The sequence below is a fragment of the Dama dama genome, chromosome 23 (genome assembly GCF_033118175.1).
Source record: "Dama dama isolate Ldn47 chromosome 23, ASM3311817v1, whole genome shotgun sequence".
Classification (NCBI taxonomy): domain Eukaryota; kingdom Metazoa; phylum Chordata; class Mammalia; order Artiodactyla; family Cervidae; genus Dama; species Dama dama.
In genome coordinates, this window is record NC_083703.1 from 75,470,817 (window position 1) to 75,483,040 (window position 12,224).

Genomic DNA, 12,224 nt, shown 5'->3' on the forward strand with positions numbered 1-12,224 from the left:
TGAATGAAATCAAATGGGGTGTCGGCAGCCAGGAAGGTCCAGGTTTGGGCCACAGCTGTTGCCCCTCCAGAAGCTGGTGATCGCTGTCGGCAGGTTTGGATTTCTAAGCCCCCGAAGGCTGCCGGGAGTTGGCCCTCTCTAAGGGCCCTTTGGCTGACTGGCCATCTGTCCTCTGCATCCAGCAGGCAGAGCCCCTGTTCTCAGCCAAGGTAGAGTGTGCTTGGCGGGGGGTGTGGAAAGGTGAGCTGCCCGCCCGCCTGGGACCCTCCATCTGCTTTTGATGCTTCCCAACCTTTGAAGTCACCCCGCCCCCACCCTCCAGCTGTCATCTCTGGGGCTCCTCCACACTCCCCCAGAGCTTCTCCGTCCCCGGGGACACCGGTGGTGACAAGGATAACAAATGATGGCAAGCCGCTGGCAGCCGCAGAAGGAGGAAAGGGCAGAGGGCGGGGACTTGGGCCTCTTTCTTCTTTCTCATTCCTCCTGTCCCGGTTCTGAAGCTGCTGGGGTATCGGGATTTTGCAACAGTGCAAAGCAGGACAAAATTTTATTTGGTAAATGAATCCTGCGCCTTCACTTCCTTTCCCTGCCTTCATGAAAAGGAAGCTGAGTCTTTCTCTTCCCCTCAGACTCTTATGACAAGCCTGATTTCTCTCTAACCTTTGCTGCAAAGAGAATAAGCCAGTCTCTTCTTTCAGGTAATTGTAAGGGGTGGAGGAGAAAGCGAAGGAAGTGTCCCCCAAAACTGTGAGAGAACTGAACTAACTCTGCCTGTCAGACCATGATAGGAACCAGTGGTTTCCAGATAGCCCTCAAGGCAGTTCCCAGCTTCGACCACTGTGTCTTTCAAGCTTTTGTCTGTGTGAATGCAAATGATGTCAGTAATTACTCTTTACTGAATACACACTCACTCAGGCCTTCTCTGACAAAGTGTGCAGAACAACCTCCTTGAGAGGGTATTATTATTTTCTCCATTCTGTTGCATAAGGCTCAGAGAAGTTAAATAACTTGCCCAAGGTCACAAGGCTCATAAGACACAAAGCTAGGATTTGAACCCACGTAGCAGGTGCAGAGCCGGCTTAGTGGGTGTTGGAGCTGGATGGAACCTGGGTTTAAATTCTGACCCAGTTTCACTCGCAAGCTGTGGTTAAGAGCACACTTCCCAGGTGGCTCAATGGGAAATACAAGAGACCTGGGTTCAATCCCTGGGTCGGGAAGATCCCCTGGAGAAGGAGATGGCAATATTCTTGCCTGGGAAATCCCATGGACAGAGGAGCCTTGATGGGCTACAGTCCATGGAGTCACAAAAGAGTTGAAGATGAATTAGTAACCAAACAACAACAACTACATGGTTAAGAGCACAGACACTGGAGCCAGACCACCTGGTTCTGAATCCTGGCTCCCCCACTAATGAGCAGGTCACTGTCTTAACCTCAGCCTCCTCATCTCTACCCACATCACTGCATTAAGGTGAGCTGATACATGCAAAGAGCTCCTAGCCCCAGATTCAATGATCTTTAAGTGTTAGCTGTTTTTATTTCTATTGTCTATAAAATGAGTGCTATAATGGGGCCAGGTTAGGACCTTCAGAGCCCTCAAAACACCAGAGAGATTAGTGCCACTTCCTCTGATGCCTCAGGTGATTCAATAATAAAACAATATGACCCATAATACATGAACACAACATTCACCCTGTGCTGAAATTTACAAAGCTTTCTTTTTTTTTTTTCCTTTAAGATCCTCAGGGCACAATAGGAAATGTTCACCAAACAGGAATGATTCATCATCCTGTTGGGAAACATTGGGTTAGCCAAAAAATTTGTTCCCTGAATGAACTTTTTTGGTGAACCCAATAGACACGGATAATCCTATTTCCCCAGGTGGTTGAGAGAATTAAAGGAGATAATTAAGGTAAAAATTATCAAGGAAAGCGCCTGGCACATAACAGGTGCTTGGGACATAGGAGCTATGGTTAGAATTTTTGGAAGGATTTTTCTCACTTTATGTTGCCTTGAACTATTCATGTTGCTCTAGTTTGTGGTTAATGGTTTGCTTCTATGAGATAGCAGTGCCCATAAGCTCTAGGTGGCACCAGAAAAGAACAATAATCAGGTTCTTAACTTGGGGTCCTGTTTGGTGTGTGAGGACTAACATTTTTTAAATATATTGTATTTATTTTAGGGACTACTTTTTTTTTTGGCCATACTGGGCAGCTTGTGGATCTTAGTTCCCTAACCAGGAATTGAACCCAGATCCTCAGCAGTGAGAGCACAGAGTCCTAACCACTGGTGTGCCAGGGAAGTTCCGGGACTAACATTTCTATTGCTTTGACGTTGCTGCTGCTGCTGCTGCTAAGTCGCGTCAATCATGTCCAACTCTGTGCGACCCCATAGACGACAGCCCACCAGGCTCCGCCATCCCTGGAATTCCCCAGGCAAGAACACTGGAGTGGGTTGCCATTTCCTTCTCCAATGCATGAAAGTGAAGTCGCTCAGTCGTGTCTGACTCTTCGCGACCCCATGGACTGTAGCCTACCAGGCTCCTCTGTCCATGGGATTTTCCAGGCAAGAGTACTGGAGTGGCGTGCCATTGCCTTCTCCGTTGACGTTGTTAGTGATGTTTATTTATTTTCCTCCTAAGGATGGTATGTTTGTACTGCTCTAGGTATGTTTGAATTTTAGATCTTGCATTACCTAACAAAGACCCTAGTGCAGTGCATTGAATGTAGTTATTGATAAATTGAAGTTTAAATCTATCATTTTTTTCTATGCGTTCCATCTCTTCTTTGTTTCTTTTCTTTCTTGCTTTCTTTGGATTAATCAAGTATTTTTATTATTCCACCTTCTCCTGGATTAGCTTGTTGGCATACATTTATTATTTTTATTCTCTAAGCAGTTACCCTAAATATTATAGAATGCACCCATGATAAATCTTTACAAGTTTACTATAAATTAGTACTTGTACTACAAGGAAAATGCACAGTCCTTAGAATGTGTTAAGGTTATTTGTTCCTCTCTGCTCTTGAATTTACCCTTTTATGTTGCTCTTTATCCCTCCTTGAATTTTTATGCTTCCAGAGTATTATTTTATACTGCAAGTCTATTTGCTATAGTAATCTAAATTTTGTAGCAAAATCAAGTGGCAAATGATCTTAATTTGTTTCATTTTTGTCTTCATATTTGAAGGATTTTTGTTGGCATAATATTCTACATTGGCAGATAAAATTCCATTGTTTTCTGGTTTCCATCGCTTCTGTTGAGAAGTCTTATTAGACTTTCTTTAAAAATAATTTGCCTTATTCCCCCTCTGACTGCTTTTGAGATTAATATATTCTCACATGTGTATAGTTTGAAACTGTGATATGCCGTGGAATATTTTTCTCTGTATTTATCCTGCTTCTAATTCACAAAACTTCTTCATTGCTTTGGCTTGATGTTCCTCCTCAATCTTGAAGGGTTTTTGGCCAGTTTATCATTAAATATTGTTTCTAAGTTGTTCCCTCTCTCCTCTCCTCTGTGGTCCTATTACATGTATGTTAGACCTTTACTCCATGTCCCATGTTCACTTTATGCTTTTTTAAAAACTTGTTTTCCAACCTTCGTTCTGAAATTTGTCTAGTGACTTATCTCCCAGTTCATTCTTTTCTTCTGTTTATATATATATATATCTTTCTTCTATATATATATATATCTTTTCTTCTGTTATATTTGAATCTGTGATTCAAATGCTCTGCTGAATTCTGAATTTCAGTTATTGTATTTTTCAGATTTAGAATTTCCATTTGATTTTTTTTAGTCATTCTAGTTCTCTAGTAGCATTTTCCATTGTAAATCTCTTTTCTTGATCATATTATCAAGGTTGTTGAGAAGTCCTTGCTTAGTTACTCTGATATCTGAATCTTATATATGAGTTTGGTTTTTTTGTCATGGTTTTTGAATGTTTGGTTTTGTCTCTTGCATGCCTGTATTTTTATGAAATGCTAAGCATTGTGTAGGAAAATTTTTGGAAACTTTGGAAGATGACATCTTCCCCAAAAGAAAAGTTGCTCTTCTGGCAAGTAGTGACAGTTGAGGCAAATCACTTTGATCTAATAAGAGATTTAAATGATTCAAGACAGGATCTATTTGGATGGTCCTTACTCCAAGGGAGTGACTTTTCAGAGGTCTCATTAAAAGGCCGATTTGTTTACCAAGGATTCTCATCTTGATGGACCATGAACTCCAATTTTGTCTCCCTGGTACTGGGAGATTGCCAGTCCTCTGCTTCATTTCTTGCCTTCTTAGCCACCCCCTTTTTACTTGGTTTCTCTGACTCTTACCCCACCCAGGTTAGGTTTCAGCAAACACCTCAAAGGTAACGACTGTCACCGATGTCAGGCTGACTTCTCTGTGGTTCTCACATCTCTAAGATCTTAGCTCCTTGGATCCTAGCTGCCTTAGTAACCTGCCTTAGTAACTCCAATTTTTGTCTCCCCAGCTCATTGAGTAAGCTGCCTTAGTAACTCCAATTTTTGTCTCCCCAGCTCATTGAGACTGGAAAACTCTAAGCTGCTTTTTTTTTTTTCTTCCGTGCTTATAAATTGGCAAATGTCTTGAGGGGAAAAGTAGTCGAGGCCAGACTTACCTAGTCCACGTCTCATCTCTGGGGCCCTGGGCCTTCAAGTCCTGCCTTAGTTGCCCTGCAATATCTTGTTGTTGTTCAGTCACTCAGTTGTGTCTGACTCTTTGCAACCCCACAGACTGCAGCATGCCAGGCTTCCCTGTCCTTCACCATCTCCTGGAGTTTTTCAGGCTCATGTCTGTTGAGTCGGTGATGCCATCCAACCATCTCATCCTCTGTCACCCCTTTCTCCTCCTGCCCTCAATCTTTCCCAGCATCAGGGTCTTTTCTGGTGAGTCAGCTTTTCACATCAGGTGGCCAAACTATTGGAGCTTCAGCTTCAGCAGCAGCCCTTCCCTTGAATATTCAGGGTTAATTTCCTTTAGGATTGACTGGTTGGATCCCCTTGCTGTCCAGGGGACTCTCAAGAGTCTTCTGTAGCGCCACATGGTTCAGAAGCATCAATTCTTCTGCACTCAACTTTATTTATGGTCCAACTGTCACCCCCATACAGGACAACTGGAAAAACCATAGCTTTGATTCTACGGACCTTTGTCAGCAAGTGATGTGTCTGCTTTTTAATATGCGGTCTATATTTGTCATAGCTTTTCTTCCAAGGAGCAAGCGTCTTTTAATTTCATGGCTGCAGTCACCATCTACAGTGATTTTGGAGCCCAAGAAAATAAAGTCTGTCACTGTTTCCATTTTTGCCATTCCATATTTGCCATGAAGTGATGGGTCCAAATGCCATGATCTTAGTTCTTCAAATGTTGAGTTTTAAAGCCAGTTTTTCATTCTCCTCTTTCACCTTCATCAAGAGGCTCTTTAGTTCCTCTTCGCTTTCTGCCTTTAGGGTTCTGTCATCTGCATATCTGAGATTATTCATATTCTTCTGGCAATCTTGATTCCAGCTTGTGATTCATCCAGCCTGGCGTTTCACATGATGTACTCTGCATAGAAGTTAAATAAGCAGGCTGACGATATACAGTCTTGACGTACTCCTTTTGCTTTGTCATCAAAAAGAAAAAAACAAAACCAACAATGGAGTAATACCTAGACTCTACAAGGCACTCCAGGAAATCAACAAAAAGGGAGAGAAAAGAAAACCCAGTCGAAGGATGGGCAAGGATAAAAGGTATGAATAGACAGTTCCTAGAAGCTCATATGGCCCACAACTATGTGAATATATGTTCAAACTCTCTAGTAATCATAGAAATGAAAATTAAAACCAGTATGAGATAATTGCTTTCCATTCAGCAGTTTGGCAGCCATTAGAAAGCTTGACAATGCCAAGTGTTAGCAAGAATTTATGAAATTAGAACGCACATGTACTTATGGTAAAAATCTAGATTAGCCCAGGATTTATGAAGAAAAATCTGCTAGTACTTGGGTCAGGTTCATTTCATGTATACCCAGTAAGACAGGAATCCTCCCCAAATATTTATATGTTTTAAGAATATGTATGTGTGTGTAACTACACCACATTACATATACATGTGTGTGTATGTGTGTGTGTATATATATGTTTAATGAATATGTTCGTTGCAACATTGTTTATAGTAGCTGAGAGATGAAGGCATCCTATATGTCCATCACTAAAGCAATGCATAAATACAATAAAGTGGGTATGCGGTATGGAATTCTAGCTACAAGCTAAATAACCATCTAATAATAATATATATATATATATATATTATAAAATCATAGTGCAGACTAGAAAAAATCCTGATAAACCAAATGAGGTCTCATGCATAATCCTATTCATATAAATTAAAACATATGTCACAGGACTTCCCTGGCGGACCAGTGGTTAAGACTCCATGCTCCCAATGCAGGGGCACAGGTTCAATACCTGGTCAGGGAACTAAAATCCCACATGTGCCTGGCATGGCCAAAAACAAACCAAAAAACCCCACATATGTCACATAAAATAATATAGCATCATTTACAAGGAGACATAATTACATATTTAATACATTAGGAGCATTCTCTAGGGTGAGGTGGAAAACAAAAATTAATAGGAGTTTTTAAAAGAAGCTAATTGCTCCAATTACAGATTTCCTCTCTCCTCTCCCTCCAAGTTCCTGTCTTCCTCTGTCTCCTCCTTCCTCTCATCCTTTGACAGATGTTAATCAGATGACAGAATGAACAAGATTCTGTATCAGATGCTGTGGGGATAATAGGGGTGGTTTCCACATTGAGCTGGCCTTCATGGACCTTAGGCAAGAGTCTAAGGTGAAGACACCAAAGTTTTAATAGCGATACTCCATCCCGGAGTTAGAACTCATGACACCTTCTTGCTGTGCTATAACGTCAATAAATGCTGTTTAGATGTGCTGATTGCCCTTGAGGGCAACAGTGATACTCAGTAAAAAATCATAAGCTATGAGACTGAGGCCAGGAGTGTCACATTGCTGTTTCCTTCCTCATCAGGCTCGTCTGATGGCACATAATCCACGGAGCTCAAACAAAAGCCTGGAAAGACCGCGGGGAAAGGAGATGGAAAAAGGGAGAGGGGGTCAAATACAAGACACTAGGGAGTGGTGGGGACTATGGCAAACGAGCTCATATGCCTTGACCGAACTGGGTAGCCAGCTGATAGTTGCAATACAAGAACGGTCAGTATTCCTCTAATTCTTCAAGAGAAGCTGAAACTCTAGATTCTTACGTGAAATCACCTCATTTTTGAATATTGGCAACTACTTCAAATATTTTTAAACCCTGAGAAGGAGTAAAGACAATTCCTTATGTTTTTCACTGGATTTGGTCATTTAGCTAACAATTTGCTGCTTTTCATACCCACACATGGGGCTTCCCTTGTAGCTCAGTCGGTAAAGAATCTGCCTGCAATGCAGGAAACCTGGGTTCGATCCCTGGGTTGGGAAGATCCTCTAGAGAAGGAAATGGCAACCCGCTCCAGTACTGTCGCCCGGAGAATCTCATGGACAGAAGGACCTGGTGAGCTGCAGTCCATGGGGTCGCAGAGAGTCGGGCACGACTGGGCGACTAACACTTACACCCACACGTAGCATTTGGATGTTTAGAGAGCAATGCAGTTTTTTACAACATTGTTTATTTTTTAACCTTTAATTATTTGCATATATCCAAAAGAATGAAGGGAATGAGTTTGGATAAAATGCAAATTTCTGACACCTACACTCAGACAATAAGTTCAGTGTCTGCTGTTTGCCACACTCCACAAAATATGTCTTGATATATCAAAGAGATAGAGAGGCCTCTTTCTGAAGTGCCTTGTGGCATTTGAGGAACAAGAAAACCGGATCTCAGGACCCATGTATACACAGGAACATTTAGGACCCAAATGTTTATCAGCTCACAGAAAGACATAAACACTAGTAGCTGGTTGGTGTGGAATTTTCTCTTCTGATTAAAAAGCATATATAAAGTCTTTCCTATATGCAAGTCCTGGGATAAGTGATTTCTTTCTTTGTTAAAAATTATGAAGTATTTTGGGCATGCAGAGATATAGAGTAACCCTATGAGAGCTTCCCTGATGGCTCAGTCAGTAAAGACTGCCTGCAATGCAGAAGATGCTGGTTCCATACCTGGGTGGAGAAGATCCCCTGGGAAATCCCACGGATGGAGGAGCCTGACGGGCTATAGTCCATGGGGTCACAAGAGTCAGACATGACATAGCGACTAAGCCACCAGTTGTTCAGTCCCTAAGTCATGTCCGACTCTTTATGACCCTGTGGACTGCAGCATGCCAGGCTTCCCTGTCCTTCACTGTCTCCTGGAGCTTGCTCAAACTCATGTCCATTGAGTCTCTGATACTATCCAACACCTCATCCTCTGTTGTCCCCTTCTCCTCCTGCCCTCCACCACTTACTTATAGACTAAAACAGGGGGTGGCAAACTTTTACTGCCAGATATGAAATATTTTCAGCTTTCTGGGTCTCTATGGCAACTACTCTACACAGAAATTGCAGCATAAAAGTAGCCGTGAAGGATACAGTAACCTGCCAAGCAGGGCTGTGTTCCAAGAAGACTTTACTAATGGACACTGAAATTTGAATTTCACATAATTTTCACAGGTCGTGAAATGCTATCCTTCTTAGGATTATTTTCAACCATTTAAAAATATGAAAGCCATTCTTAGTTTATGGGTCACACAAAAACAGATGATAAGCTGGATTTGGATGGATCAGAGTTTGTGTCAACCTCTGAACTACATTGTTGCAAACACAGTTGAAGCCCCAGGGTACCTTTTCCTAAATTGCATCCCCTGATGACCCCTAGCTAACCATTCTCCTGAAACAGGTGTCTATCATTCCTATGCATATTATTATCTTTTTTTGTTGTTGTTGTTATCTATCCCTGAACAGTGTGTAATATTGATTTGTATATCTTTGAACTTCATAGAAATGGTATCATACGTTATGTACCCTTCTGTCTCATCGCCCGGTGCTTTGTTTGGCAATCTGTTCATGGCGCTCCAGGGCAATCTTTTTCGTTGCTGTATTGTATTCCATTGCGAGACCTTTCTACCTGTATTCCTCATTCCTGTGGTAGTGAATGGGCATTTAGGTTGCTGCCTGGTAGGTCCTTTATTTATATCTCATCTCTTTGCATCTTCACCATGACCTTCTAATGGAGATACTGATAATCCCCATTGTTCAAAGGAGAAAACTTTTGACTTAAAGCAGTTTGGTTAACCTGTTCAAAGTACCAAGTAGTGAAGTGGAATTTGAATCCAGAATCTTTTCAGATGGAATGTGAGTTTATAACCATGTTGCCATCAATTGGTACACTGTGTTCTGTTACCATGGTAACAATGGATCCTGCCGAGGATGACCCTGGATGCTAATGTGCGGTGACCACCTTAGCCTTTCTCTGAGGACCACTTGAATCAGTGTCACATGTTATTGGTTGTAGTTTAGTCCTTTGAAAATTGCTGTGTTTGACGTTGTGCCCATTAATCAAAAACCTTACTCCCCGATTCCATGATATCACATGGTATTTGTCTTTCTCTTTCTGCCCTCCCCTACCCCATAGCATTTATCAAAATCCTGGGTGATTCAGGAGCTAGTGTATTCTTTCTTGATGGGGACCACAGTGCTGGGCTGAGAGCTCTGCTGCCTAGAGGGGCATTTACATATCCGTGACATCTTTTGAACCTTTCTCCGTTTGCACAAGTGACATGTAACACCACATTCAGTCTCTCTTAACTGCAGTCAACGCCACCTTCTCTCCACGCCTCTGGCTTCTAGGAATCCAAATTCAATTCTACCTCTCCACCTGTTTCTCTCTGCCTCTACTGGAAAGTCTCCCTGGCTCACTCCAGCTCACTTAGATGACATTTAAAAGAGGCCCAAATATAATTTTTCTAATGGCAAAATACAGGAGGAAGGAGGGGAAAGTTTTAATCAAGTGGGTGTATCCTCCAGAGGGGAGCAAGTACTTCATTTCAATTCCTCATTTCCCTCTGATGAAAAGTTCAGTGAATTTTTATGATGTAGAATTTATAAGATGGCTGAGTTTAGGTAATCAGCTTTAATATTTATACTCTTAGGGAAAGAAATGGGAATCATTAGTAAGCATGCATAATTAATGAATAAATTATATTTCCCTTTGTTTTCTTTCAGGTACAAGGAAATGCTAGAACTACTGGTCTCACCCAGCCTTACTGTAAACAGTGATCGTCCGGGTAAACTGAAGCTTAACCGTGCTGACGCTGATGTCTGGACTCTGAGTGACAGAGAAGGTAGGCCTCCTGCTGTGTGTTTTAGCGGGCCTGGTGGTGGTTCCGTTCACCCCGCGGAGCGTGGTAAGGGACTGACAGGCTTAGACACGCATCCTCTCCCAAGTACTGTCATTACAACAATTTCTCTTCCCATCCAATTAGATTATTGACTCTGGACCAAAAGTTTGTACATTGCTAACAATTTTGTCTAGTCATTAAAGGTAAAATGTGCTGGTTCGTGTTCTGAACTTGCTGTCTTAGTCTCCAGTTCCAAGAAATGCTGACACCTCCACAGGCACTTGTCAGTTTCAGGTTCCAGGCCTGGCCCCGGGTGTGTCCTGCAGGCTCTGGGGCTGGATCTCTGAGTCCTCTCCTGCCATCGCCCCATCCAAGCAGGCATCCTGTTTACCGGGGGTTGACGTTGGGACAACAACTCATCTGCCTTTTGCTTTCAGGTCGGGTTGGAGTCAAGGAAGCAGAGGAGAAGGAAGCTGTTTAAAAAATTATTGGCAAATGATGCAGTCGGACTAGTTTTCACTAGAACAATTCCAGCTATTGTTTGCACTGTTTGGGATCTGTCAGCCTTCCTGGTAAAGCTCAGAGTTACTTAGTAAAAGGCATTAAGCTATTATGTTTAACCATTGGGCTTAACCCTTTGTTTGAGCAGCTTTGAGATTTGCTGCTGGTATCCCAAGACCCCTGGCTGTCTCTCCTTCATTGTCTGTGTTTGAGGCCAGTTCTTGGGGACACAGTGCTATGCAATTGTCATGGAAACCCAAAGAGACATGGTTCTAGTTGAATATAACATCAGAAGGAATTTGCTTTTAAGCAACTCCAGGCTTTGAGGAGTAATGAGTGCTATCACCAAGACAGCAGTCAGTAATGTCTTACATGCTGGTCGTGAAGCTGAAACAGCCTTGCTGAGAGTACCATCAAGAGGGTCTGGGCTCCTGTGCCAAAGCTGCATGGTAGACCAACACACTCTCGTTCCTCCCAGGCCTGTGGAGCATCTGGATAAGCCACCCTGAGCTCTTTGAGAGTTTGAGATAATTTCCAGAGCCCTGTTCAAAGACAGTCTTCCTTTTCCTTCAGCCTAAAGGCACCAGTCAACTAAAGACTCTTCATTTCAGAGCCAGTAGCAACAGAAAAGGGCATAGACTGCTGAGGGAGCAGGATCCCAGACTGACTCCCGGCCAAGTGACCTTGAGCAAATCGTTCATCCTTCCTGAGTCTCAACTTCCTCACCTGTCGAATGGGGAGCTGGGAAACATGACCACTTTGTAGGGTGCTTACTGCAAGGGTCAAATGAGGTGACGTTATGTGAAGTGTCAGGCCTTCAGTCATGTCTGACTCTTTGCGAGCCCATAGACTTTAGCCCTCGGGGCTCCTCTGTCCATGGGATTCTCCAGGCATGATCACTGGAGTGGGTAGCCATGCCCTTCTCCAGGGCATCTTGCTGACCCAGGGATCAAACCTCGGTCTCATGTATTACAGGCAGATTCTCTACTGAGCCACCAGTTTGGAAGCATAATAAATAAATTTACATCCATTGAATTAAATAGCCACAATGGGGACTTCCCTGGAAGTCCAGTGGGTTAAGACTCTGCACTTCCAATGCAGAGGACTCGGGTTTGATCCCTGGTCAGGGGACTATCACATCCCACATGCCACACAACATGGCCAAAAAAGAAAGAGACAAATAGTCACAGTGGACTCAAATCCATGGTTACAAACTTGGCAGCTCACAGCCAAGCCTGGCCTTCAGGTGCGTCTTTGTTTGATTTATACTGTGGTTTAAATAAAGGTAACTTGTAAAAATTGAGAGAGTGCACATAAAAATCTGGATTTCTAGTTTCTCTGGAGATGCTGAGTGCTCTAGAAGTGCTGGGCCTGTGTCCCCACCTGGGAACCTGGCTGCCAC

At 42.8% G+C, this 12,224-nt stretch overlaps 1 protein-coding gene across 7 annotated transcripts in view; it reads left to right on the forward strand.

Moving 5' to 3' along the window:
* Positions 1-12,224, forward strand: part of EYA2 (EYA transcriptional coactivator and phosphatase 2) — a 253,772-nt gene that overhangs the window by 71,973 nt on the left and 169,575 nt on the right. For 5 of the 7 annotated variants that reach the window (XM_061127413.1, XM_061127417.1, XM_061127414.1 and 2 more), the window contains exon 2: positions 10,206-10,324. In XM_061127413.1, coding sequence (XP_060983396.1) covers positions 10,216-10,324 — 109 coding nt within the window. In that variant the 5' untranslated portion in view covers positions 10,206-10,215. Of the gene's footprint in view, positions 1-5,406; positions 5,735-10,205; positions 10,325-12,224 lie in introns of those variants that run through there. The other 2 variants (XM_061127412.1, XM_061127419.1) reach the window with 2 other exon arrangements.